General features: G+C 52.4%; 1 protein-coding gene across 2 annotated transcripts in view; it reads left to right on the top strand.

The window, feature by feature from the left end:
* The window catches only part of IGF2BP2 (insulin like growth factor 2 mRNA binding protein 2), a 78,142-nt gene that overhangs the window by 27,852 nt on the left and 23,823 nt on the right, over positions 1-26,467 (top strand). For both annotated transcript variants that reach the window (XM_068955162.1, XM_068955161.1), the window contains exons 3-5: positions 18,240-18,288; positions 19,552-19,603; positions 21,969-22,032. In XM_068955162.1, coding sequence (XP_068811263.1) covers positions 18,240-18,288; positions 19,552-19,603; positions 21,969-22,032 — 165 coding nt within the window. The remainder of the gene's footprint in view (positions 1-18,239; positions 18,289-19,551; positions 19,604-21,968; positions 22,033-26,467) is intronic.

Below are 26,467 nucleotides of genomic sequence, written 5' to 3'. Positions count from 1 at the left end.
AGGCTCAGAACATGTGGGTTGCATCCACAAACCAGAACACACTAATCTCAGTGTCTACAGAGATGATTTGTAGTCACAGAAATACTTGCAGCTTGCCCTGCAAATCACAGGGCAAGAGAGAGAGTGCCAGTGTAATGCTCTGCTGGTGTTTTAGTAAGGGGATCTCAGTTGATGGCATACCAGCATTTTACTTTTGATGTCAGCATGGGCTACTGGCAACCCACAGGAGGTCAGTCCACCACCTTTCCATGAGGACGCTCTTCTGTGCTCCAGAGTAAGCTTTTGATTTAAGAAATAAAAGAAGCCCATGACTGGCAGTAATAAGGGAATCTCCCACGTGGGAGTGGAGCCTGACTGCCGACTGGGTTTGCAGACAGCCTGAAATGCTGGCTCAGAAACACAGATTCACCAAAGCCTAGCAGTGGTAGCTGCAGAGCCAGTGCAGGTAACTATATCCCTGCTCGTTTGGGCATCTCACAGGATGTAAACAAGCATGTTTTGTTGCCTGGCTTGCTAAGTAGCATAGGAGATTGTTACAAAGGGAGAGATGAGCAGAACCATAGCACGCCTTTGGCGTGCCCTTGTGTTCGTCCTAGCACAGTCAAGTGGTCCAAGAGAACAACCTTCCCTTCTGCCCTTTTTTTTTTTTCTCTTTTGTTCTCCGGGTCCTGGTGTGGTAGTCAGAGGTTTTAAATATTGAAGAGGGACTTCACTCACTTGTTTTAAACATACTATCTCACAGTGTTTCAGCTTGGCCCAAATGCCAGAGGTACCCTTGTCCTTGAGTCTGCACATCCAGCCTGTCTGCTGGGCACCACGGCTCCATGCAGACCCCAAGTGAAATGCATGAGGGTCAGACTGCGCCCCGTGACATCGTCCTGTTCCAGCCATGCCGCTCTCTTGGACCCCCGGGGCTCAAACTCCCCACCCCAGAAATGGAGGAGAGGCAGGGATTAGCCTCCCGTTCTTACGGGGCTAGGAACTTTTTGCCGCTCTGATACAAATCTGACATTGTTCTAGCAGCGAGATACCTATCCCTTGCTTGGTCCAAAGCAGAGAAGACTTGCTGGAGTTCATAAGCACTTTGCTGAGTCTGGCTTTCTGGAAGCCAAGCTGTGTTTCAGGGGGTCATGTTCACTCTTCTCAGTTGCTGCCTGAGAAGTGCTCCGTGTCATCTTCTAAGGAGAGCTAACAGGATTACTCTAATCTTTGTGATGTCCTCTGCAAAAGGGAGCCCAAAGGGAGCAGATGCTTTCAGAGCAAGCATGTTGCTGGTGCTTGCATTGCAGCGTGTTCTCCTGGCCTTGCATGGGCTGCTGTTACGGTGCCGGTGAGCCCGTAAGGATGGGGCAGCCAGTGGCAGCTAGTTTTCAGGAAAGAAGTGATCTTGTTGATGCTGTGGTTTCCCTCCCTCCCCTGAAGCAAATCATGAGCTTCGATCTGCAAGGGCAAAGCCTTGCTGAGTGGACTTTCTTTGTAAATCTGGTCATGATGCCCGAGGGTTAATCATTTGTGGATGCACTCTGTCACATGTTTGTAGGTGTCAGCTTTGCAGCAATGGAGTCTTCCACCCTTCTCAGAAGAGGCATTAACCGCAATGATAACGTATTTTTGACCTCAGCCTCGAGAGCTGGTCTAGTCAGATTAGACCAGCTCTTCCTTCCCCCTCCCCATGCTCTGAATTTAAAAACAGACTTTCAGTGCATCTCTTTGGCTCGCCCAGGTAGGGTGCGCATGGGAGGTGGGAAGCGGCATGAAATGCCGGCAAGGCAGGACGTGCCTGCGTATGGAGTGGTGCTGCTCTTCCTGGGCTGCACCCGCTTTCTGAGAAGCGTTGCCACAGCTAGAGAGCAACCATTGCTGTGCAGAGGTGCCTTCAGGAGGCACAGCTCCGGCTCACCGGCGTGCTAGCAGCTCTGGGCTTCGACCGCCTGAGCTCCCAGGAGCTGGTCGTGGCCCTAGCCAGAGCGGGGGAATAGACCCAGTTGTGCGTGGGGACGAGGCTTCTCCTCCCTGGCCGCAGCTGGGCCTGGCAAGACGTGGTAGGAGGTCGGGGAGCCCTGCTGGGCAGGCGGTGGCTTTCTGGAGGAGCAGCCCCACAGGGGCTATGTGGGGCTCTGCGCCTGAGGGCGGTCCCCGCGGTGCGCAGGCCAGCAAAGCCTCCCCGCCAGCCCCAGGTCCCTGTGGGGGCACCTGCTGCGGAGGTCACCAGGACCTGCCACTTGCCTGGAGCTCCTGAGACCCTCTAGGGAGCGAGGAACCTCGTGGCAGCCCTTGCCGGGGACCTGGGAAGGCGGAGAGCAGCCCAGGGCCGTCTCTGAGCAGCTCTGGCCAGCCCTGACACCTCTGGGGAGGAGGGGGCCCCGCGGCCAAGGACCGGTTCCGCGATGCGGCCCCCAAGGGGCCGGCGGCGCGGAGGGCCGAAAGGAGGCTCGGTCCTTCCTACCCCGGCCACCCCCGCTGCATGTGTGTCACCCCTCGGCCAGCCGGGGAGCGGTTTTGGGTGAGAAGAGAAGCGTTTCTTTGTTCCGTCCGCGCGCTGGCCTTCTCCCTCCGAGCGTGACCTGGTTTTGTTTGTGGGTATCTTCCGCCTGACGGTTTCCTGCTGTAGAGGAGGGAGCAAAGGTTGGTTTGACTCACTTCCTGAGCCGTCCTCGACACTGGCCACTGCCGGCAGTGCCTCTCGGTGAGGCCACCTCTCTCCTCGGGGCGCCGGGGAGACCTTCCTCCCGAGTCCCAGCTCTTTTTCAGCGCCCAGCCCGGTGGGTGCTCCCCAAGCCCGGCCTGAGGAGTCAGTCGCAATCACTTGTGCCAGTGCAAAGGGGAGCTCTTCACCCCTGGCTTGTGGATTGTCTCGGGGGAGTTCAGAAGTTGTCAATCACACAAAGGATCCGTTTTAGAAGGGAGAATAGCAAGGGTAAGGGCAAAATCCACAGCCTCCTGTTGGATTACCACACGTCGTCATCCCTCACCTGGCCTGGGACGTGTGCTCCAGGGCCTGCTCCTGCTTTCAGTGTCCCCAGGAAATGCTGTATATGTTTGCAGGTGAACATTTCCTTTCCTGGGGCTTCGTAGGTGTTGGCTGTCTGGTCGCAGAGCAGTAGTTGCACAGCCACTTCGGCAGCTTTGAGGTCAGCTGTTTTAGCAGAGCTAGTTCAACCCAAAGTGTACATGGTGGTGCCATTTGGCTTGAGTTCACGAGCATTGGTAGACAAAGGGGTTTAAGCACATCCATCCCATAAGCACTTTGGAAGATCTCAGAGCTGCATGTCCAGCAGCCAGGGGAAGAAGTTCCCAAAGATACCATGGCTCCTCTGGTTGGTGTGCCTGTGCTGCATGATGTCTTATACCAGGAGCTTCAGTTTTACACCAGGAGAACAACGGCCCTCTTCCTTCGCATCCTACAGGTGGAGCAGCGTATGGCAAGGGGCTTGGGGTAAAAGAAAAGACAGTTAAATTCAGACAGTTCTCTCTCAAATGAAAACCTCAACTATTTTGTTTCAAAACTTGTCAGTGTTTAACCTCTACAAATTGCACGTTGGCGCTTGGGCCCTTTCACCAGTGCACTAGCCAGCCAGCCTGGCAGCACTGAGGCCCCGGCAACTGTACTGGGTACAGTGGAGTAGTGTCCCTGCTCTTCAGCTGCACTGTGTAATGTGCCTTTCCACATGCTTACATGGTCCTTTTGCCAACCTGTGAGCTATTTTGGGCTCCTGCTCCTGCCAGCCTGAGCAGAGCAGCGCATCCCTGTGCATGGGAGCCTTTGAAAAGACCCCAAGCATAGCCTGTGCAGTGGGGAGGGAAGCTAGTCTGGCTCTGCTTTTCTTGTTTCCTGGGGACCTTGTGAATGGAAAATATAACCTACCTGGTAGAGATGCATATGGCTCTTGTGCTTCCCTGAGCTAAGGATCTAGGTGACAGTATTGCTTCAAGAATAGGCCACGCGAGCCTGTGCACTCCCCGTGCGTCCCAGGGTGCTGGGCAGGGTTTGCCTGAAAGGGAGGTGGCATTTTAGCTAGGCTGGCAAGAAGCTGAGCTAGTTTAATGCATGATGCTTTCTTCTCCGGTGTGGTCTGGGATCAGGCTATGCAGGCAACCCAAGTGCCTAAGTGACAGGCGTAAGGTTGGCTTCATTGGCCGGGCTTTTTTAATCTACAGTAGCGTCTCCTCTTTGCAAAGGACAGCACAGGAGTGTGCTGGCAGTTGTGTTTCCTTGCTGGGAGAGGGTGGGCTTAGCACCCTGACTGCCAGCATCAGCATTCTGCAGAGAGACAGGTCCACGTAAGGAGAGGTTATGAAGGTTTGGCTGAATGGAAAGTATATCTTTGAAGATCTAGGCCTCTGCTCACGGCTTTGTTGTCATGGTGTCCCAAGGATAGCGGAAAGGTGTTTGCCGGTAGGAGTAATACCTTTTATTAGGCCAGCTCTGCCTGCAAGTTGTTGTAAAAGGTATTTTGCTCTCCAGCTGTTCCCGTCCAACTAAGTGTGAGCCTGGAGTTCATGGGGTACAGCTGCCGTCTAGTCCAATGACCTAGCCTAAGAAAGAAGGGGATGGCTTGTGATTCTTTCCCTGCTTGTATCCTGCTGGTTTCCAGCCATCAGCAGGTAGGACGCAACCTGAGAAAGTCTAGAACCAAGCCATCTCAGAGTCCTTTTCAAAGGACAGTAACTGGTGCTGTAGCATGATAGTTTCAATTACTTCTAACTGTCCTGTGCTTCTGAGTGGACCTACCTGTTGTTCTCTGGGGGAAGGTGATGCAGAATTAGGCACCTGGGGTCTGGGCTTGGAGTGGCGTTTCCCAACAGCTGCTGAGAGAGCCAAAATTATTACTACTTCCTCCGTTACCTGCTTTAAGCTTTTGCAAAGGCAGTTTAGCAGCTGATTCAAGCGTAAGTTTGAAATGCCTGGGGAGGTGCTAGGGCTACCCAAAGGTGTTGGGACACGCTTGTGTCAGTCATGGCCAGATCCTACCGGGGAAGATGTTTTGGAGGTTCGGGGATAGCCGAGTGGTTTTCAACCTGCAGGTTGTTCCTTGTGAGCCAGGGACTGTAGCGCAGCCCTGCTTGGCCCTGCAGCGTGTCAGGGCACAGTGGCTGCAGCAGAGGCAGGTCTGATCTGCCCGTGCCAGAGCTGGTGCAAAGAGCCCCGTGGGGGTGACAGAGGCATCCATCAGGGCAACAGGCAGCGCATAGCCTTTCCGCCTGCCATCCCCAACCAGCCAGGCTCTGGGGGCGGCTGACGGGCAGTGGCTTCTGGGCCTTGTTTACGGCTGGATTGCAATGCGACAGCGGCCTAATCCCTTCCCTCGCCTTTTCAAAGTGGGCCAGCGGGAAACACGCTTAAGCGCCGAGCTGATGGGAGCAGAGAGGCGTGTGAGGAGAAGTCGGGAGGGGGAGCGGGGCGGGAACAGGGTCTCGGTGTGGCTGCTTGTGGGGTCAGGACCTGGAGGTGTGTTTACATCTGCCCTCTCCGGCTGCGCTACTACTGTGCTAGGCGGTTGCTTTGGAGATCGTTGCATTCTGGTATGGGGGAGGGTGCTGGTAGAATGATATATATATATATATGTATATATATATATATATATATATATATATGTATATATGTAAAATATATATATATACACATATTTTTAAAAATCAACCTTATTCCAGCATCTCTTAAAAGGTTTACGATTAAATCACTGGGTAGCGACACCCCCCCCCCCAACAACACCACGTCTCCGCCGAACGCTGCGCGCCCCGCACGCACGCGCGGCCCCGCGCGCGCCCCCCGCTGCCGCCCGCCCCGTCCGGCCCCGCGCGCGCCCCCCGCTGCCGCCCGCCCCGTCCGGCCCCGCGCGCGCCCCCCGCTGCCGCCCGCCCCGTCCGGCCCCGCCGCGCCCCCGCGCGGCCGCTGCCGGGGCGGCTCCGGCAGCCGCGCCGCCCTCGGGGCTGGGCCGGGCGGGGCTCCGCCGCCTGCCAGCGCCGCTGGGGGCCTGGCCTGCAGGACCCCCTACCCCCTTCCCGCACCTTTCCCCTCCTCCTTTTCTCCTGCCCTTTTCGCCTGGATTGAGCAGTTTTGGCTCTTCCCCAAGCACTACGTGTCCGGCCCCGCCGGCCGGAGCGGCTGCGGCGGGCTCGCCGGTTGCTTGCGCGCAGACCCCCCAGCTCCTCGTGTCAGGAACCCACCTCGGGGTAACGCCGCCTGCCTGGCCGGGACGGCCCTGTGGCCCCGGCGGCGCCAGCCCTGGAGTTGAGCTGCGGCCGAGCCATCCCTTGGCGAGGAGGTGGGACCTCCCCAGCAGGGAGAACAGCCTCCTGTGCCTCCGCTGCATCTCTCGGGCCTGTGGAGATGGTTTCTGAAATTTGTCAAAGCTGGTCACAAATCCCCGTCAACTGGGAACTCGTGATCCCAAAGCGCACGATTTGGGAAACGTATGGAAAAGCTAGCTGAGGGCTGGACTCCACCATGCCTGCACGAGCCAAGCAGTCCTAGGCTTTGTGCGTGGCCCCACGGGCTGCTTTGGAGGGGCTGGGTTTGGCCTGGGTAGGCAGGAGAGCAAGTGTTGGAGCGTTGCTTTTCCCCGCCTGGTGGAGAAAGTCCTTGTGGGCATCCGAACTCGTGCCAGGTTCCCCGAGGGCTGCGCGGCTTTGCAAAACACGCTCGGCTTTTGCAGAGGACGTCACCGTGTGTGGTACCGCCCCCTCTCAGGAGTTTGGCAATGGTGTCAAGTTTGCCAAGGGCCAATGGCAAATTAATGTGCTTGAAGTAAAAACTCGCCAAATAAGTCCAGCTTTCAGAAATAGCCCTATGTAGTCAATATAACTGGGGTCTTATTGAAACCAGCGCGCAGTTTGCAAACCAACTTTCTTCCAAAAAATGACGTGATTAAAAGAGTTGAGAAGAAGTTTCCCAAAAATGAACAGCACCTTTATTATCTATGACTCGTATCTCAAAACCACTTGGTCTGATTCATCCCAAAGGCTCCCGGAAATTCCCCACAGGTCACAGATCACATGCAGAAGCCGGAGAAGTCCAAAGATGTTTTAGGGGAACCGGGTGGTGAGGTGGGAACTGGAAATCTTGCTGGTGGCCAAAACCTCTTTCCAGCCCTCGCGAGGCCCCTACTTTTGCGCAGCACAACGTGCCATTAACGGGGTCACAGAGGCAGCAGCCCAAACGGCACGGCCGCGGGGGACACACGTGCCCTTGCGGGGGACGGTTTGGTGAGGCTACATCTTGCCAAGGCACCCGTTGGTGCATGGCGCTTGGCAGAGCGAGGGGTCAACCTGTGCACTGGTGTCCTCCCGTAGCAGCAAAGCCGGGAGCTGGGCTGGCCGGCTTGCTGAAGGCTGTGGGTTGGGGCTGGCCCTCCGCGTGTGTCCAAGCCGCGGGCCTCAGCCCGTGCTCGCTCGCCAGCCGGCGCTCGCTGTGCTGTGGGCAGAGGCAGCCAGCACGGGAGGCATGACGCTGGATTCGAGGAAGGGAAACGTTCCCATCTCTCCATCTGGGAACAGAAGATGGTGTCTTGTTTGCTTTTCGTTTCCCAGCGTGGCCTAGGTCCAGCAGCATCACGTGCAGCTGTGTTTGGAGAGTAGCTATTTTTAGGTCACTTGACTTTTCTTCTTTCGCTCCATTGTCTCTCCCTCTTCCTCTTTTTTTTTTCCCCCCAACCTCTTCTCCATGCTTCCTTCTACTTTCAGCCCCTGCTTTTCCTTCTCCCCTGAGCCAGCCCCTGTGAGACACAGAGAGCCTCCTGCAGCTGTCTGCATGCCAACACCATGTCCTGGCTGTGCCATCTTCTATGTCCTGTTCATGTCCCCCCGACACAGGAGTGTAACTACCCAGGCGTGAACTGGTCCCCTTGGGAGCTGAGCACTCTGTGCTTCCCAGGATTAGACCTGTACACCTTAAGGTAGCCCATCTGGAAAACGTGAGTGAGTTTTCAAAATGAAATGCTTCCTCATTTTCCAGAGTGGACCCTGCAGAACATTTCCACTGCAAGTGGAGGTGCAGAGTCAGCACAGTGCGCAGATGACGAGCAGGGGAGGCAGTCTGCACAGGATTGCCATTGCCACAATCTCAGTGGGCCAGTTCCTTCTCGCTCCCTGCCTGCAGGCTGGTGGAAAACTGTGCAGTGGAGGCAAGGCCTCTATTTTTTTTTTTTTTTAATTTTACTTCTTCCTCATCAAGCTGAAACCAGGAGGAAACTTTTGAATGCAGGTCCGTTTCTATTTATACCTTCAGCCTGCAGTCTCTTTCTTGTGGTATCTAGATCTTGCTGTGTCCACGCAGGACACAGGCTGCTGTTGCCCTGCGTGAAGGGACAACACCTGTTGAGAAAGGACTAGCCCAGCAGAAGTCTCTCTCAGTCGTCTCTGTTGAAACTCTAAGACACCACAGGGATGCTGGCTTCTCCCCTGCAGCTTCTGATCTCCAGAGAGGAGCCTGCTAAGCCATATCTCCTTTCTCCCGGGGAGCTGCTTGGGGATGGGATTTTCTCCAAAGAAGAGACTAGCCTTGGAGAGGCACTGAGACACTTGCTGCTTGCCTCACAAGGATCTTACAGGTGCGTTCCTAGTCCTGAAATTCGTGGTGGTTGTGGTCAGAAGGAGTCCGTGCTCTCCGGAGGAGAGGCATTTGCTAACGCTGAAGAGAGTCATTTTCTTCCGTTCTGACTTCTACACTTCTTCGTAGTGACAAATTTCTTTTGAATGGAAGAACTGTCCCTACAGAGGAGCACATGGCATAGAGGGAAGCTGCTAGCCAAGCATGAAGCCAGCTAACTCATTCGCTATGGTGGGGAGATGACAGTTAAAAATTACAGCTGTAAACAGAATCTCCAGAGGACCATGAGGGAGATGGGGAGGAGCACAGAGGCTAACACGTGGGAGCTGTTTGTCATATCCATGCAGGATTTTCTAGTGAATAGCAAGTCCTTGTTCAGATGTGAGCGTAGGTTTTGTTGTCCGTGGCTGATTAGATTGCTTACCATGCCTGTTTGATGAGTTTGTTGCCTGTGCTCTGTAATCATGTTTGTTTGCCATCTTCTGTCTTTCATTTACCTGAGCTAAACCTGTCTGCTGAAACAGGTGGAAACAAGGGCAAGGCTTTCTGTTTTTTGTCATCTTTCCTTGTTTCGCTGTTGGCAGCAACTGTTGTAAATTCGGTAGGGATAAACCCCATGAAACCTTCACCCTGTGACTCCCAGTTCAGATATGTTTGTTACTGATATTCAGAAGACACTAGGGCAGGATATTGTTTCTTAGCAGAGAGCTCTCCAAGTCAAAGAGGAACCTTGCTTTAGTGAAAAGTAGTTTTCTGATGGCTTCCTATTTGCTTCTCTTTCATTTCCTTGGTGGTCACCCCTTTGCAAGATGGGAAAATGGGACGATCAGGGCCTCCTGGCTACTTCTTGTTCTTCTCTGTGTGCCACAGCAGATGCTGCAGAGATCTCTTTTTTGTCTGAGCACAAACTCTTTGCAGGCTGACGGCCGTAGTGCAGGTGTTTGAAGCGCAGACCTGGAGTAGCTGTTTCTCTCTCTGGGCACTGTGAATATCTATGGAACAGAGAGATTGAGAGGGCGCCATGACCCGTCTCACAGGAGGGGAGGATCTGCCATGATGCACCAGGAGTTTTCAGGCTGTTTGTGGTGTAAGCTGCTTTGGTTGACCCTAGCCCTTTTATTTTGGGCTTTGGCAATCCATATAAGACAGCAATAATGTCGCCAGTCTGTCCCGCTTCTCTGTCTCCTGCCTTTTCGGCATCTGAAGCTGCTTCAGAAGAGTGAGTAGGTGTCATCACCCACCCACTCACTCACTCTCATCTCTGAGAGCTGTGCCCTGCCATGCTTCTCCTGCCCTGTGTGCTCTGAGTCACTTCCTCATGGGGGGAGTGTGTTGCACCCAGCCTTACCCTAGTATGAAACAGATGTGAGTGGCCTCGCAGCTTCCAGCTCCCTTCATCTATTGATTAGGCACCATCCCCGGGGCTACCCAAGCCCACATCCTGTCTATTCATTAGAGCCTGCAGAACAGCGAGACGGGCAGTGTGGTGGCCCTGCACTCCCTTGTGTAGACTCAGCTTTCCCACTGGCAATCTGAGCCCCGCTGGGGCCCCTGGAGATGATGTGGTAAGGGGGTGGGAGATGCATCTGCAGCCCCTCCTACCCCAGTGAGGGGGCACCAGCAGCCACCCTATCTATGTCACTCAGCTGGCAGTCCAAGGGAAGAGTGATATTTCCTGGGAGTGGGGACCAAATGCTGCAGAAAGCTGGACAGGGAAAGCCAGCCCTTGTGGTGGCAGATCACCAACGCCCTTGCTGGACCTCCATCCTTGAAGCAGAAACTCGGGGTGCAAATGCGTGGACACCTTCCCAGGGACAGTGCAAGAGCCCCCAGCACCAACCCTTTGTGCCCACCCGATTGCCTGCACAGCACAAGGTGGCTCAACCATTAACGTAGCTGCCACTGGTAATAGCACACATGCAGGTGAGCTCCAAGAGCTCAGGCTGGGAGTTCACACCGTAACTTTCCCTCTGCAGTAAGAAAGTCCTGGTCTAAGAAATGCCCTGAAAGGAGCAGAGCTAAGAGTGGGGCAAACAACATCCCCCATTCCTGGTTCTTCAGGTAGGAGCCCTTTATGTCCAGCTCTGGGCACGGGTGTCTCCATCGTCCTGAAGTGCCTGGTACTGGGCTGAGCTCTGAATGGCAGCTGTTGCACGGTGGGATGTTTCACTCTGCAAGGATTAATTTTAGGCTAAGAGGGCACTTAATCTTGGTGCATTGGGAACATGAATGACTGGGGGATGTGTTGCTCTCCCAAGAGTGCTGCAGACACCACCTCTTCTTGGGAACGGCTGTGAGGAGCCTGCTGCCACCCCAGCTGGCAGCTTCCAGAAGGTTTCAAGGCAGAGAAGTGCCTCAAAACATGAAATTAGTTTGAGCGCTCTTATTTTGTCGAGCAAGTGATTGCTTAGCAGGTGGAAGCTGTGGATTTTCTCTTGCTTGCGTAACCTACACCTTAAGAAGTGTCTTTTACCTTCCTCCCTTTTTTCATTTGGAGTCTGTGTTTTCTCTGTCCCATGGCTGGTGGGCTTCAGTACCATGTGTGGGTCAAGACACCTCAGATCTCTGCAAAGGTGAACTCATATTCTGCAGCATCCATGGAGCTACTGCTAAGCCCCTAATTCATATTTAAAAATGTAGATGGATGCCTGATTCTGGTTGTCCCACGCGATTAAATGAGAACAAAGAAGGCACATGGCTAGCAGAGGTATCGTGGCTTTGAAGGCAAATGGATTCTGTTTAGAGAGCCCAATGACCTCCAGCCTGTTGGGTAGACAGTTCTCCTGTTGCTGGGTTGCTTTGGGTCTTCAGGAAAAACAGGCTTTTTTTCCCTCTGTTTTTCACTTTGCCCCAGATTTCAGACTGGTCCCCCGTGTCTTGGTCCCCGTATTGGGACCAATAACAATATTGGTGATGTCTCAAAAGTGATCCGTAAGAGATGTGTCACATGTGGACCCGCACTCCCTGCTGTGTCACTGCCCTAAAGGATGTGGCCATTCCAGCGGTCTTCTCCTTGACTGACATTGTGTTCCAACATCTGGACTTTATGCAGCTGAGACACCAGCTCAGTCCTTCTTTAGACTTCCGTTTCATCACAGAGGAATGAATCTCACCAGTCCCCTTTCACAAATAGGTGTGCGCAAAGGAGGTTTCTCATGCCTCAGAACAAGCATGCAAAACAGTTTTCCCAGCCCAACCAACTCTGAGCAGTTAATTCCCAACAAGGTTTAATGAAACATTTGAAACCAGAAATATGTTTCTCCTTTTGTCTGCCAACCTGCAGAATATGCAAGCATCCCTTAGTTGTGCTGCAGCATTATTTGGACACTTTCAGAGAATGAGCCTCTGAGTGGTTGTCAGCTCATGTAGTTGGTTTTATTGTTTCTTTGTTTTGTGAAGGCGGGCAGGACGTAGATTTCTTTTATATGCTACATTTTCAGCGATCTCATTTTCCAGCTGTTAAAGACAGTTGACCAATGATGAAATAAGGGTACATGGTTTTCTTAAGAGCACCCACCATGGCAGTCAGGAGTGCTGGTAGTAGTCTACAGGACAGCAGAGCTCCCAGAAGTCACAAAGAGCAGCAATTAGAGGTCTGTGCACAGACTGTAGTGACTCTCCAACATTTTTTTAGTGTATGTGTTGCTTGTGGCTTGCTAATGGCTGGCAGTACGGAAGGGAGGCCAAATTGGTGATTTCTGGCAGAAATAGAATTGTTTCGACCCTCTGCTCTCTTGAGAACAGTCTTGCTTTGCCCAGCGCGAGCTGCTGGTTCACCTGGCCCTAGAAATGGGGGCTCTTGCAGTTTCCCCGCCTTTGATGGGCGCTCGGCGGTAACGTCCCATAGAGCAGGGGTCCTGGTGTCATCACATCTCCTGTTACCGGGACACTTTGAGACAGTGTGTTGCCTTACCCTCGCCATCTGTCCCAGCGGGCTGGTCTGTCACTAGCCATCTGTCATCAATCCTCACTTTTCATTGTTTTGATCTTGAACTCTGAGAACAGCTGGGCTCCATCCCAGGCCCACCAGCCAAGGGCAGTGTGCCACAGGAGGTGCCCGAGCTTTAGGAAAAGAGCGGTCGGCCATTCGGGCAATGGCGTTTCACCGCTTTGCCCTCCCCTCCCCTCACTCTATTGGCTCCCTCCTCCGTGAATCACCGGCATGCCATGGCCTCGCTGACAGACTGCCAGCAGATCCCAGCTTTTACTGGCTGCACATCGCGCAGAAAGCCCCCATGCAGGGCAGGCAGACCCTGCCAGAGGAGCCCGGTGGCCGAGCGCTCACGGAGAAGATACTCTGGGCTCTCAGGGGACTGCAGGCAGTCGCTGGCAGCCAGGACGAAGAGTTTCTGTGACACCGAGCGAGTCACAGCTCTGCTGCCACTGCTGATGGCCCAAGGGTCATCCTGCAGGTCTTAAAAGATTCAGCCCAAAGCCTCTTGAGTGCTGGCAGTAAGCTGGGGTTGCTGGCGACTCTGGCTGGTTTAATACAAGCCCGTACCATGCTCTCCGTCAGGGCAGGACAAGCCTGACACTGCGCTGGGTCAGGAGCAGGGCTGGTGGCTTGAGGGAAGCTGTTATCTCCTGTGCTCAGCCCTGAGAATGCCACACCTGGATCCCGTTGGATCCAGTTTTGGGTCCCAGCTGCAGGAGGGAGCTGAAGAAATTGGAGAAGGGCTGCCGAGATGGGCTGAGGTCAAGGGCAGAGGGTCCTCAAGGAGAAGGCAGGGAACCTGGTCCGCTTTGACCAGCAAAGGTTGGGGCTTGGGAGGTTCAGGCTGGGTGGGAGGAGCAGCTGTTTCCCCAGGAGGGTGGTGCAGCCCCGGGACAGGTCACCAGAGAGGGTGATCTCCCTCGCTGCGGCTTTTTGGGACTCAGGTAGGCCAAGGCAGGGCTGCCCTGAACTGGCGCTGGGGACAGCCCTGCTCCGCACGAGCGGCTGGCCCGGAGCCCCCAGAGGCCCCTCCACCGGGGGAGGCTGTGATTTATGCACAACTTATTTTTTCCCAACAGATATTGAAGCTGTTGTTGCTATCCTTTTTTTTTTTTCATTTCAAGCTTTACTTCCCTTTTTATTCTATGCTAAATTCCTGGTTGGTTTATTGTTAGAGGCTGGCAATAAGTGGGCCTAGGAAAGCTCCTCTTTCCTTCAGCTACAATCTACTTTTTCCTACAGTATTTAATTCACTAGTTAGCTTCTGCACCTGCAGAAAGGACAAATGGCTGTTCCCTTCAGCCCCATATGCAGCTGCAGGATTGTCTTTGCATACAATGGATTTGCTCTTCCTATAGCTGATATTAACTCCCCCTTGAGCTCATCTTCCTTTCTGCTGTGTTATTGAGTCCGGCACGAGGGACTCCAGAAGGGAGGGCAAACCTTTGCAAAAATAGTGATACCTACAGCTGCTGATCCATGCCCGAAAACCAGACATGTGTGTGTGTGAGGAGGTGGTTTGGCATGAAAACTAATCTCTGCCATTGAAAGAGGTGGTCCCACTCTGACCTTTACAGCTGCCACTTCTCCCACTGCTTCTTGCATCAGATTTAGTGGTCATGCAGCTGCAGGGTAAGTCAACTTCATGAGCTGATCTTGTTAGAAAACAGCAGCAAAAAAAAAGGAAAAGATAATGCTCCATTGACTGCACCAGCCCTGGTCCCGCTGCACCATGAAGCGAGCAGATACGAGTATGCTGGCATATCCAAAGATGAGACTATTAAGGCTGGACCAAATGAGAATATAGGACACTTTAGTTGGAGATAATTGATTAGGAGCGGGATTATGAATGCAGATCTGGGTGCTGGATCTCAAGCCTTCCCACACGTAAAGGTCCCTCTAAAGGAAGGTGAGGTGGTGGAGTTGCTCTTTATGTGAGGGAGCAACTAGAATGTGTGGAGCTCTGCCTCGGGGTGGATGAAGAGCAAGTGGCGAGCCTATGGGCAAGGATTAAAGGGCAGGCTAACATGGGCGACACTGTTGTGGGGGTTTACTACAGGCCACCTGATCAGGAGGAAGTCGTCGATGAGGCCTTCTACAGACAGCTGGAAGTAGCCTCACAATCACAGGCCCTGGTTCTCATGGGGGACTTCAACCACCCTGACCTCTGCTGGGAAGACAGCACCGCTAGGCACAAACAGTCAAAGAGGTTCCTGCAGAGCATTGATGATAATTTCTTGACCCAGGTGGTGGAGACGCCAACGAGGAGAGGTGCATTGCTAGACCTTGTACTAACAAACAAAGAAGGTCTAGTTGGAGAGGTGAATCTTGGGGGCAGCCTTGGCTGCAGTGACTGTGAGATGGTGGAGTTGAGGATCCTACGAGGAGGGAGCAGGGCAATGAGTAGGATTGCAAGGCTGGACTTGAGGAGAGCTAACGTTGGCCTCTTGAGGGACCCCAAGAGGGGAATCTCATGGGGTAGAAGGAAGGAACTAGGGGTCCCCTAGAAGGAAGAGGGGTCCAAGAAAGCCGGTTACTATTCAAGCATCACCTCCTCCAGGCTCAAGATGGGTGCATCCCTCTGAGGAAGAAGTCCAGCAAAGCGGGCAGGAGACCTGCGTGGCTGAGCAAGGAACTCCTGGCCAAACTCCAACAGAAGAAGGAAGTGTACCGAATGTGGCAAAGGGGACAGGCCACTTGGGAGGAATACAGGGACGTTGTCAGAGTGTGCAGGGATGCGACGAGGAAGGCTAAGGCCCATTTGGAATGAAATCTGGCAAGGGAGGACAAGGACAACAAGAAGGACTTCTTCAAATACATCAATAGCAAAAGGAAGCCTAGGGAAAATGTGGGCCCACTGGTGAATGGGGCGGGTGCCCTGATAACAAAGGATATAGAGAAGGCAGAGTTATTGAATGCTGCCTTTGCCTCAGTCTTCACTGCTAAGGCCAGTGCTGAGGAATTCCAGACTCTGGGGACAAGAGAGGAAGGCTGCAGAAAGGCAGACTCTCCCTTGGTGGAGGAGGATCAGGTTAGAGATCTTTTGTCCAAACTTGACACCCACAAATCCATGCGCCCCGACGGGATGCACCCACGAGTGCTGGGAGAGCCGGCGGATGTTATCGCTAGGCCACTCTCCGTCATCTTGGAAAGGTCATGGCAATCAGGAGAGGTGCCTGAGGACTGGAAGAAAGCCAATGTCACCGCAGTCTTCCAAAAGGGCCAGAAGGAGGAGCCAGGAAACTCCAGGCCTGTCAGCCTCAGCTCCCCCCCCCCCGGAAAGGTGATGGAACAGCTCCTCCTGGAGGTCCTCACTAAGCATGTGGAGGACGAGAAGGTGATCAGGAGTAGTCAGCATGGATTCACCAAAGGGAAATCATGCTTGGCCAATCGGATAGCCTTCTGTGATGGGATGACTGGCTGGGTAGGTGAGGGCAGAGCAGTGGATGTTGTCTACCTGGACTTGAGCAAGGCTTTGGACACTGTCTCCCATCACATGCTCGTAAGTAAACTCAGGAAGCGTGGGTTAGAAGAGTGGATGGTGAGGTGGCTTGAGAACTGGCTGGATGGCCGAGCTCAGAGGGTTGTGGTCAGTGGCGCAGAGTCTAGTTGGAGGCCTGTAGCGAGCGGTGTCCCCCAGGGCTCAGTCCTGGCTCCAGTCTTGTTCAACATATTCATCACTGACCTGGAGGAAGGGACAGAGTGCACCCTCAGCAAGTTTGCTGATGATCCTAAACTGGGGGGAGTGGCTGACACACCAGAAGACTGTGCTGCCATTCCGAGGGACCTGGACAGGCTGGAGAGTTGGGCGGAGAGGAACTTGATGAAGTTCAACAAAGGCAAGGGCAGGCTCCTGCACCTCGGGAGGAGTAATCCCAGGCAGCAGGACAGGCTGGGGGTTGACCTGCTGGAAAGCAGCTCTGCAGAGAAGGACCTGGGAGTGCTGGTGGACAACAAGTGAAGCATGAGGCAGCAATGTGCCCCTGTGGCCAAGAAGGCCAATGGTCTCCTGGGGTGCCTTAGGCAGAGTGTTGCCAGCAGGTGGAGGGAGGTGATCCTGCCCCTCTCCTCAGCCCTGGCGAGGCCTCACCTGGAGTCCTGTGTCCAGTTCTGGGCTCCCCAGCCCAAGAGAGACATGGCCCTACTGCAGAGAGTCCAGCGGAGGGCTCCAAAGAGGATGAGGGGACCGGAGCATCTCTCCTCAGAAGAAAGGCTGCAAGAGCTGGGCCTGTGTAGCCTGGAGAAGAGAAGGCTGAGAGGTGATCTGATCAACGTGTGAAGTATGTGAAGGGGGAGTGTCGAGAGGATGAGGCCAGTCTCTTCTCTGTGGTGCCCAGCAACAGGACAAGAGGCAATGGGCACAAACTGAACCACAGGCAGTTCCACCTAAACCTGAGAAAAAAACGTGTTTCCTGTGAGGGTGACAGAGCATTGGAACAGGTTGCCCAGAGAGGTAGTGGCGTCTCCTTCGCTGGAGTTATTCAAAACCCGTCCGGATGCGACCCTGGGAAAGATGCTCTGGAGGACCCTGCTTGAGCAGGGAGGTTGGACTAGATGATCTCCAGAGGTCCCTTCCAACCTCAACCGTTCTGTGATTCTGTGATTCTTTGGCACTGAGAAACCCCAAATCCCATTGTGCACCAAAGGCTCCCTTGGGGAGCAGCCTACAGTGATCTGCTGTACAGATCTACCCGTGCACTGTGTGTGCTGGAAGCCAGCCATGGAGTGGCCATCTGTACCCTCTCTCCAGACAGCCTTGGGAGCCTCCCAATTGGGGAACACCTCTGACTTTGCATTTGATTTCTGGATCACATAGTGGGACAGTGAATGAGTTGATGGTTTGATTGGATCCTCCATGGATTCATCTCTCCCAGAAATCACTCCTGCCCAAGCACCTCTTCCCACAGCAAGACTGGGGATGCATTTGGTGCCATTCCCGCTTAAGAAGCCTTTGCAATGCTTGCCGTACTCCTGTGCCCCGAGGCCGTACCATGGTGAAGTTGGATATGGTAGCCACGTTCAAGGGCAGGCCTCAGAGTAAGTGGATTTAGGGTCTGGCCATGGGTTTCCCCACTGAAAGCAGCCAGGTCTTGCTAGGAACTGGACAGCAGCAGTGCACACGCTTGGGGTTTGTAAAACACAACTGCCTCCTCTGAATAGGAGTGGGCCCAGTCCACTTCTGCAGAGGAGCATGTGCTTATAGCATGGTTGCTGTGTTGATGTCGGAGAGGGGATGGAAAGCAGGGCCACTGAGCAATGGGACTCAGGTATCTGGGCACTGTGTCTCCCACCCACCCAGGATATGCAAGGCTCTCCTGGCTTGTGAGCCCTCATAGCCAGGACTTGGGGGCAGCATGACTGGGTGTGTGCATGTGTGCGGGGGCCCTGTGATCCTGGCTGTACCTGTGTGACTGTGTGCTGTGAATCTGGAGGTTTTCATTTCGAGAGGTTTCCTAGGAAACACAGAACAGCAGCTGTGATGGGCAGGGATCTCTCCTGAGACAGGTTCAGCCGCAGCAGGAAGTGGCCAGTTAAGAGCTAAGTAAAATGGCTTTCCCTGGTGCTTGGAGCTCCTTCATAAAAGGCCACTTTTGCTCAGCCCTGGGCTCTCTTTGAGTCTGGGAAGCTGGGTGTTTTTGAAAGCTCTCACCAGGTGGCATCTGATTTCCAGAAAGCCTTTGGAAATTGCTGCCCTCCCGTTGCAATGTGCAGCGTGTGCATTCCTTCAAATTGTAACCTGGGGCTTTGTCTTTGCAGGAGCAGAAAGATCCAGATCCGGAATATTCCCCCCCACCTGCAGTGGGAGGTAAGAAGCACTGCGCTTCCCTTCTGTCTCCCCTATAGGGGCAGGGTGATTATAAAAGCACCCCCATTTATCTCCTCCTCCTCTGTTCTTACCTGAGCAGTGGTAGCTGAGCTACCAGGAGTATGTGATCTGCCTGCGTTCCCCATTTATCTTCCCAGTAACCCGGGGAGGGAGGCAGAGAGTAAACTGTGGTGCAGAGGAGAAGCATCCTGCCTGGTTGTGGGTCCCAAGGCTGCTTTGAGTGCTGAGGGTCTTTGGGATAATGGAGGCAGGTTGGTTTAAGCAGGTAGGCGAAGGCTCCAAAAGACTTGAGATGGTGCTGTCTCGAACATGGCTGTGAGAGTGCCGCTGAGTCTGTCTGCCGATGTTTCTCTGCTCGCCTGCACGAGTGGCCAGCTTTGAGGAGACTGGAGGGTATTTGCTCTGATGCTCAGCTACTGCTTTCATCACTGTGAGGCTATGAGATGAGCAAGACAAGGAGATTGGCTACCTTAATTCATGAGCTGTGAGCCAAATTGAAGTGAGAGTGACAGAGTAGATGAGTCTTCCTGATAACAACACGACCAAGAGGTCAGACCAGTAAATACCAGCTGCAGGGCACCCTGGTGCAGTGCTGGGAGCGTGTCTTGTGTCCAGATTTGGGTTCCTGGTCATTGGCTGATCTGGAGTGAATCGGATATGCCCCGATATGCCCCGATTTGGGGGAGAAGGAACATCCAGTACTCTTTGAGATGAGTGTATTTGCTCAGCCTTAGAGATGGTGGCTGTGTCGTCCCAGGAGTGGTTTCCAATTCTGATGCCTGCTATTAGGAAGATGAGTGGAGAGATCAGCTCTTTAGTTCCTTTGGTGCCAGTCCTGTTTGTGCTAAGAAAGCCAACTCTTTCTTAGGATGCTGCTTTGCCAACTCTGAAAATAGTCTGACCGCTAAGAACGCAGATCCCATGTGTTTTCAGTGCCCTTTGCAGAAACTGGGCTTGCTGCCTGATCGTGCATTGGCGGGGCGGTACTCTCTCTAATAAGTCTCAAAGTGCTTTTAGTACATCTGTCACAACAGCTGGGTGCTGAAATCCAGCGGAGAGAGGCCGGGGAGCCTATTGCCTATTGCAGGTCCGTTGTTCATCGTGGGTGAAGTGGGGTTTGAGCCTGGCTCTCCCTCTGCCCCGTCCTTGTCAATGTTGGTTGAGGACAGCAGGAGAGTGCCCATCTGCCCAGCAGCCACTCCTACCTGCTTCACTTGCATTGTTTGCTGCTTTCTCTCTCAGGTGCTGGATGGCCTCTTAGCTCAATATGGGACGGTGGACAATGTAGAACAAGGTAAGACAGTCTAGCGTGGGTCCCCATCAGTGCAAAAATCCCAGCACCTCTCCCCACTTCTGCATGCCCTCTGCAGGAGAAAAAACTCATTTCAGGACGTAATAGGGTGAAATCTGCTTTGCCCAGTGATTTGGAACTGGGCTAAACCCTGCTGACCTCTGTTGGCAGCACAGGGCAAAGGCGGGACCCTTGTCTGGTGGCAAGATGACTTGGGTCATGAATCCTCCAGCCTCCAGTGCTTCTGCTGGGTTGGCTTCCTCCTAGTTGCCAGGCGTGTGCCCTTGTCTCTGTGAAGGGCACACGGATTGCGATGACACAACCTGGCCGCGTGCCGTTTGAGCAGGGCATGGGAAGCAGGTTTTGCCAGAGTGTGTCAGGAAGCACTGGGCTGCCTGCACACCAGGAGGTGCCCGGAGCCGATCCCATGTGTCCCTGAACTTCCAGGCCTGTGGCTGCCCATATTGCGCAGGCACAGGGCCGGTCTGGGACTGTGCAACAGTTTGCTTTTCTGCTGACAGCACTTGGCATTAATCCTCTCATGAAAATGAAATGCGTGTTATTGTTTGGGAGCTGCCCCTGCTATCGTATCAGTTTGCTCAGAGCAGCAGTGCCAGTTATGTCCAGCTGAGACATGCATTCTCTTGGCTCTCATCCCTCACCCCTGGTAAGGCTGGCAAGGCCTGGCATTGCAGCCTTGTAGACAAATGCCATAGCCTTCGTAGACAAACCCTGGATGCTGGATCCAGCCTGGAACAGCTGCAGATCATTAGCGAGGCCTCTATACGAGCACCTATGTGCACATCCCCGGCTGAATCTGGGGTTTCCGAGTTAGCAAGGCCATGGTCTGCACATGAAAGGGTGTGTTTTTGCTGCTGGATCTTTTTCAGGGCATTCACATGCAGAATATTTTGAGCGTATTTTTGAAAAGATGTTTCCTGGCCCTGAAGGGCTCAGTAGTCAGTTTTAAGACGGGACTGAGACGCTGGAAGCAATTTCTAGCACCACACCAGGAGGATGCTCAGAAAAATGTATGATAAAAGGCCCCGAGACGTGGTGTGCGCCTCAAAGAAGCCATATTCAAACCTGCTAGTCTCTCTTCCAGCCCTTTAGGACTAGATGCTCCAGCTGAACATGCCAAACTCCTGTTGGTCAGCTGGATGCCTAAAGCCCAGGTAGCTTTAGATGGCATCTGTGTGTAAACCGTCCTTTTTATGAACAACACTGCTTCCCGCAGTCTGAAAGGCCTCTGCTGTCTGCTAGGGGAAGGCGATTGCAGCGACAGGAGTGGAGTCTGTTCTCCGCAGTCTGCACTCTAGAGCCTGCTCTCAGGTGATACTCTTGCTCTTCGGAAACGAAACCCTGAGCCCGCAGTGCCTTTCCTCTGGATTCCAGCAGGCCTTTGGCAGACAGAACATACTGAATTGAGGTCTCAGAGGCCACGATCTTAAGTGACTTAACTAAATTACACAGTAGATGCCTCAGTGGCCATCACTTCTCTGGTCCCCGCCTGGCCACAGTGCACTTCTCCCCACTGGAGAGGTTGGTAAAGCGAGGCTTCCCAGTATTGATCTCCTGTGGATCAGTCCTGTTACAGAGAGGGGAATGGAAAGGCAAGGGAAGCCCTGGGAGCGCAGACGTGAAGGAAAAATATTGCTGCCCAGGGCTGCCTTGGCCTTGCTGGGTAGGACAGCTAGCACCAGTTAAACCCGGTGTCCAGCCCCACAGCACAGACTGTTAGTAACGTGACTTTTCTAGAGAAGCTGTAAGAGACCCAAGCAGTCATCTGCTTGGAGTGCAGACTAAAGGACCTTGAGTTGCCAAGATCTCCATCTTAAACCAGCAAAAGGCATCTCCTTTGCTTGTCCTGCTGCATCCTTGTTCTTGGGGGGAAAATACAGCAGCACTGTCTGGGTTCCCTCCTCACTGGCTGTATAATGGATCTTGGAGGCCCCAGCCCAGGCTCACAGGGTTTTTCAGAGGCACCAGACGATTGGGAGTCCACAGAGCGGAGCGGAGGCAGCTTTAAGACACTCATGCTTTGCTCACCCATGGATGCAGACTTGGGTTAAAAAACTTCTGAGGCGTTTGCAAGTGAAACGAGTCTGAATCATTGTCTTGTTTAATGATTCCTGTTGCTGCCCAGGTTGTAGTTATCGGGGAGTAGTCACCCTGGCCATCCAGACAAGCTCCATGCACAAGTTCACCCCTTACGTGGTGGCCAGGGCCATCCAGTACGAGAGACTCATGCTCCAACTCTCAACTCCTGCGTTTGCAGTTGGCTGACGTACCAAGGGGGGGGCCAACAGTGGAGATGAAGGCCCTCTTCTTACATGAGCTAACTCACCCTATGTTGCTTTTCCCTCAGTCAACACAGACACAGAAACAGCAGTTGTCAACGTAACATATGCAACTAAAGAAGAAGCAAAAGTGTAAGTCGCTTTTGTTTTGGTTTACCTTTATTTTCTCTCTCTCTCTCGCTCTCCCTCTCTCTCTCTCTCTCTCTCTCTTCCCCCCCCCCCGGGAATGTTTACAGGTGTGCCAAATCAGGTAGCAACCACTTTTTCTCATGCTCCACAGAACTGACGAGGGCTGCTTTCTCTCCATATAATGAGGAGAGATGTTGTCTGTGATGCTGTGGTATTCTCCATAGAAGGTTGCAGCGCTTTAGTGTTGAGGGAGAGTGATCCAGGCCCCGACCAGCCCTGTTGGCAACTCCACCTGCTACAGACCTTCCAGACAGGACAAATTTACTGACAACCACCCTAACTTTTCCCTTTCCCAATGAAATCTATGTATTTTCTGCTGGTCATTTTTCTGAACTGCACCATTCTTTGTTATTTTTTTTCTTCTCTGAAGGCCGCAGGGGCTTGTTTCTAAGATCTTATAGTGTGATCTTCAAGTGTCTTAAGGACTGCCTGGTCTGTCCCCTTCTGGAGCCATCAGACTCCTTTTTAACAGGTGATTTTTAAATGATGTGGGAGTAAGTTTGCTGGATGGAAAGCCAAGTGCTTTCCTCAGACCTGAGTGGATCAAGCTGAACTTTCTAATAGCAGCTCTCCTTAAGACATAGCAAGCATATTTTAGTTTTAACTTGAGCTGTGTCATGTCCTGCTTCTGCTGTGGTTCTGTTCACTTTGAAAGCCCAGTATTCATTGTCTCTTTCTACTGGTGGTTGCACCATCATTAGCCCTAAAAATGAGGTGGGGGGCTGAGTTCTCCTTCAGGGATCTGCTGATCCTTAAGGATCATTTGTATCAAGATGTGGGCCAGGCGGTACCTGGCCAAGAAAAAATGATGTGAATTGTCAGACGAAGGAGGAGGTCTGGATCCCTGTTCTTCTCTTTGTCAGGAGCCGAGCTCAGCAGATCTTGTATAGTGCTGTGACTTCTTTAGAATTACACTGAGTGATTCTTTTCTCCCTGAAGACAAGTACTAGCTGGCGTCCTGCATCCTCACCGTTTTGGGGCCAGCAGTCCCCTGCACCTTCTCCTCTTCCCCCACTGCTGGCCAGTCTCCTGCCTACTGTCCTCTCTGGGAGATGGGGTTTCTCATGGTCTCCCATGGTCTGTGCGCGTGCACCATTTGTCCATTTCTGGGCCATCAGCCCAGTCTCTACATGCTAGCCTTATGATTGTCCCCTTGTCTTCTGTGCCTTCTCCTCTTCCCTCCAAACAGCTCTCATCTGTTTTGACTTGCAATTCCCTTTGGATCCTACCTTTTCTGAAATCCTCTACCTGGTCGCAGGCTATATTCTCCATACTGACCTTGTCTTCAGAGAGCAAAGAGCTCTAGAAAAAATTTGAGTCAGGTCAGATAAGCAGTTCATCAAGGAACCCTCTTCACAGGTTGGAATCTGAAGCGTAAATTGGGAATGCACCGTATTCATCATTGGTACAGCTGGCCACCCAGCCAAGGGGTGACAGTGGTGGAATGTGGCCAGGTGCCTCTTGGGGAAAATTCAAGTTGGAGACCAAAATTTTCGGAGAGTGCCAACTTCTGCTTCCTGGAGCTAAGAAAAAGGCAAGCGACCCTTGCCTTGGCTTTGGGCAGCGTGCAGGCCTCATTCAAAATATTCCAATGAAAGAGCCATATGGTAACCGTGAGTGCCACATACATAGACTTAACTTTCTCACAGGAACAATACAAGCACAATACAGTACATCCACACAGTCATATTTAATGTAAAAAAGGAGACTGTCCTCATTAAAGAAAATAACAAGCACAAGAAAACCAATTAATAAACTTATAAAAGGCTTTCAAAAAGGTCCCCTTGCCATGGGGAAGACAGGTCTTTGGATGAATAAATAACTGGGTAAAAGATGAAGGGTAGAAGGGAGTGGTCAATGACCAATTGCTGAAGAGGATGGAGATCCACAGAGAGCAAATTGCTTGTGTGTTGTGTAGAGACGCTATAGAAGAAGCTTAAAGAAATGCCACTCGTGAAGAAAAACGTCAAAAGAATGGAAGAACCTGGTGTGGCTGTGGATCCATGGAGTAGTGGGAGTGGAAAGACATCCCTCAAGATCTATCATATCCAAAGGAAGGTAACAGAAAAAATTATTTAGGAGTCAAATCAGAAATGTAAGGACCATTTCAAGTAAAACAGTTCATTACAGACTACGTTAGAGACCAGCCCTAAATTAACTACTAGTAAGTAATTAACATATCTCATAATTAGTGGCCAGGATATTTCTGGTATAACTGAGGCAAGTCAAAACTGAGTTCATGTAAGAAAAAGCCATAGCTAGTCAGGCTAGTTCCCAAACACAAATGTTAATAAGTTTGGAGCCAGTTCTATGTCCTGCCACTTAACAGATGACTGCAGAGCACTCAAATATGAAAAGCTGATTCTGATGAAAAAACAGTTGTAGCTGAGGTTTTAGTTGATGGTAAACTGATGTGTGTAGAAAGCAAGGTTTTCCAATGCAAAAGGCAATGAGAGTTTTGTTCCATTTTAGAGAGGATGCAGTGCTGGTTTTTCTACATAAGAGCAGATGCTGCACGGCAGCATGGGACGGAAAGTTGCAGCTGCACAGAATGCCAGCAGAGACAGATGTGCCAAAGGATTTACCACTTGTCTTGCGAGAGAAAATTCAAAATGTATTTTCCAAAAAAAAAGGTGACGATGGACTGGAATGAATCTAAACCAGGTCACATACAGAGATTGCAGCTTCCGCCCAATGTTTCATATACCATTAAAAGTCTCATTTGTACAGAGGTTTAGATAAAGGTTTAAGTGTACCCAAACAAAACAGATAAAGAGGCCAGCTGGATACAATAAAGGTATGGTCACTTCTGCAAAACCAGATAAATTAAAGGATCCTTTAGTTGTTAAATATATAATGCTGTGACTCAGGAGTGATTCCAGTACTAACTTAGGTCCTCTCTGGATTCCTGAGACAGGAGATTTCAAGAATAAACTGTGCCCTAGTGTTGTGGTAGGTCTGGCCTGGTGCCTGACTGAGCCCCGTCAAGCCCCTGTTTGCTCGTGGACAACCCAGCAATCTCCTGTCTGAATTGGCTCAGCACATGACCAACTAGTGAGGACAGAGACAGGAAGAATGATTTGCTGGTCCAGGAAGCTGGATCTGGTTACTCGGCCAGCCGAAGAGCAAGGCAGGGAGAGAGTCCTCCTTGGGCAGAGCAAAGTAGCCATGCTGGGTGCACAGTCCGCTCCAAGCTGACCTGAGAAGGGTGGCTGTGAGCAGGGCAGTGGAAGGTACCACGGGCCATAAATAAATGTATCATGAACTCAAGCGTCTTGGGATGTTTGTCCAAAAAGGGTGACAAAGAGGGGGCTCTCACCAACACAGCACTGCTTGGTACTTGGGGATAAGAGACCTCAGGATTAATGAAGACACCATGATCAGTCACATCTAGCTGGACTAAAGTCAGTCCTGTGTGGTGACGGCTCAGTGCTCTGCAGCTTGACACACAACTGAATGGTAATCGGATGCAGAGAAGAAAGGCTATGGGTTGGTTTCATAGGTATGTGTATTCAGTTTAAAGCACATTGTATTAGAAACAGATCACAAGGAAGACCTCAGCAGAGAAATCTAACTGCAAGGTACTGCATAGATTTCAGAAAGGGATTGTGAGACTGCAGAAGTACTCATTAAATGTGAAACATAGGCCTGGCAAGGAGCTTCTTACAGCAACGTGCTCATATGCCTGCCTATAAATAGGCAGAACGAAATACAGCAGAAAGGGGAATTGGAAGTAAATACGGCTCAAGCCGTCCCCACTTGTAAAAGTCATCACAGTCTCTAATTGCAACTGCAGCGTGGCTCTGTATCACACAGCTGAGAAGGAGTTTAGAGCAAATGGAATAGCCCAGGTACTTCAGCCCTAGCCTTACTAGAGCTAAAAGGAGAAATTGGGATTCGTGACAAAGGGCACCACATGCCACATCCTTTTCTTTGGCACTTTGGCTGTTGTTCAGAGGACCTCTGTGTTCTGTCCCTTGCTGCACGTATCCAGAGAGCCTGTGAGACCATTTCCATGCCATGCGTTAGCTTCTGCTGGTGTGCAGAGGGGCAGGCCCGGCCCTGACCAGCATCCCTCCTAAAGGAACTGCTTGGCACTACTCTTCCCCAGCTCTCATTCCCCTCGTAAGCCACCAGAGTCCACCTGAGACAATGTGCACCCTCAGCACATCCCTTTGGCTCTTCCTGTGCCCTGGGAGGACAACCATGGCAGGTTCCACGGAGTCCAGGTGAGACAGGCTCTCGCTCACCATTTGCTCCCTCCTGGTTGCTCTGCCAGCTGCTCTTGCCCAGCTCAGGTGACCTTGTCCCTTCCTCCAGCTGGCTCTGGTGAGCCTGAACTTCACTCATTCGCAGGTGTGTCCCTACTTGCACAGCC

The sequence above is a fragment of the Struthio camelus genome, chromosome 9, assembly GCF_040807025.1.
Source record: "Struthio camelus isolate bStrCam1 chromosome 9, bStrCam1.hap1, whole genome shotgun sequence".
NCBI lineage: Eukaryota > Metazoa > Chordata > Aves > Struthioniformes > Struthionidae > Struthio > Struthio camelus.
Note: the sequence above shows the minus strand (reverse complement) of the source record. Positions and strands in the feature narration are given on the sequence as shown.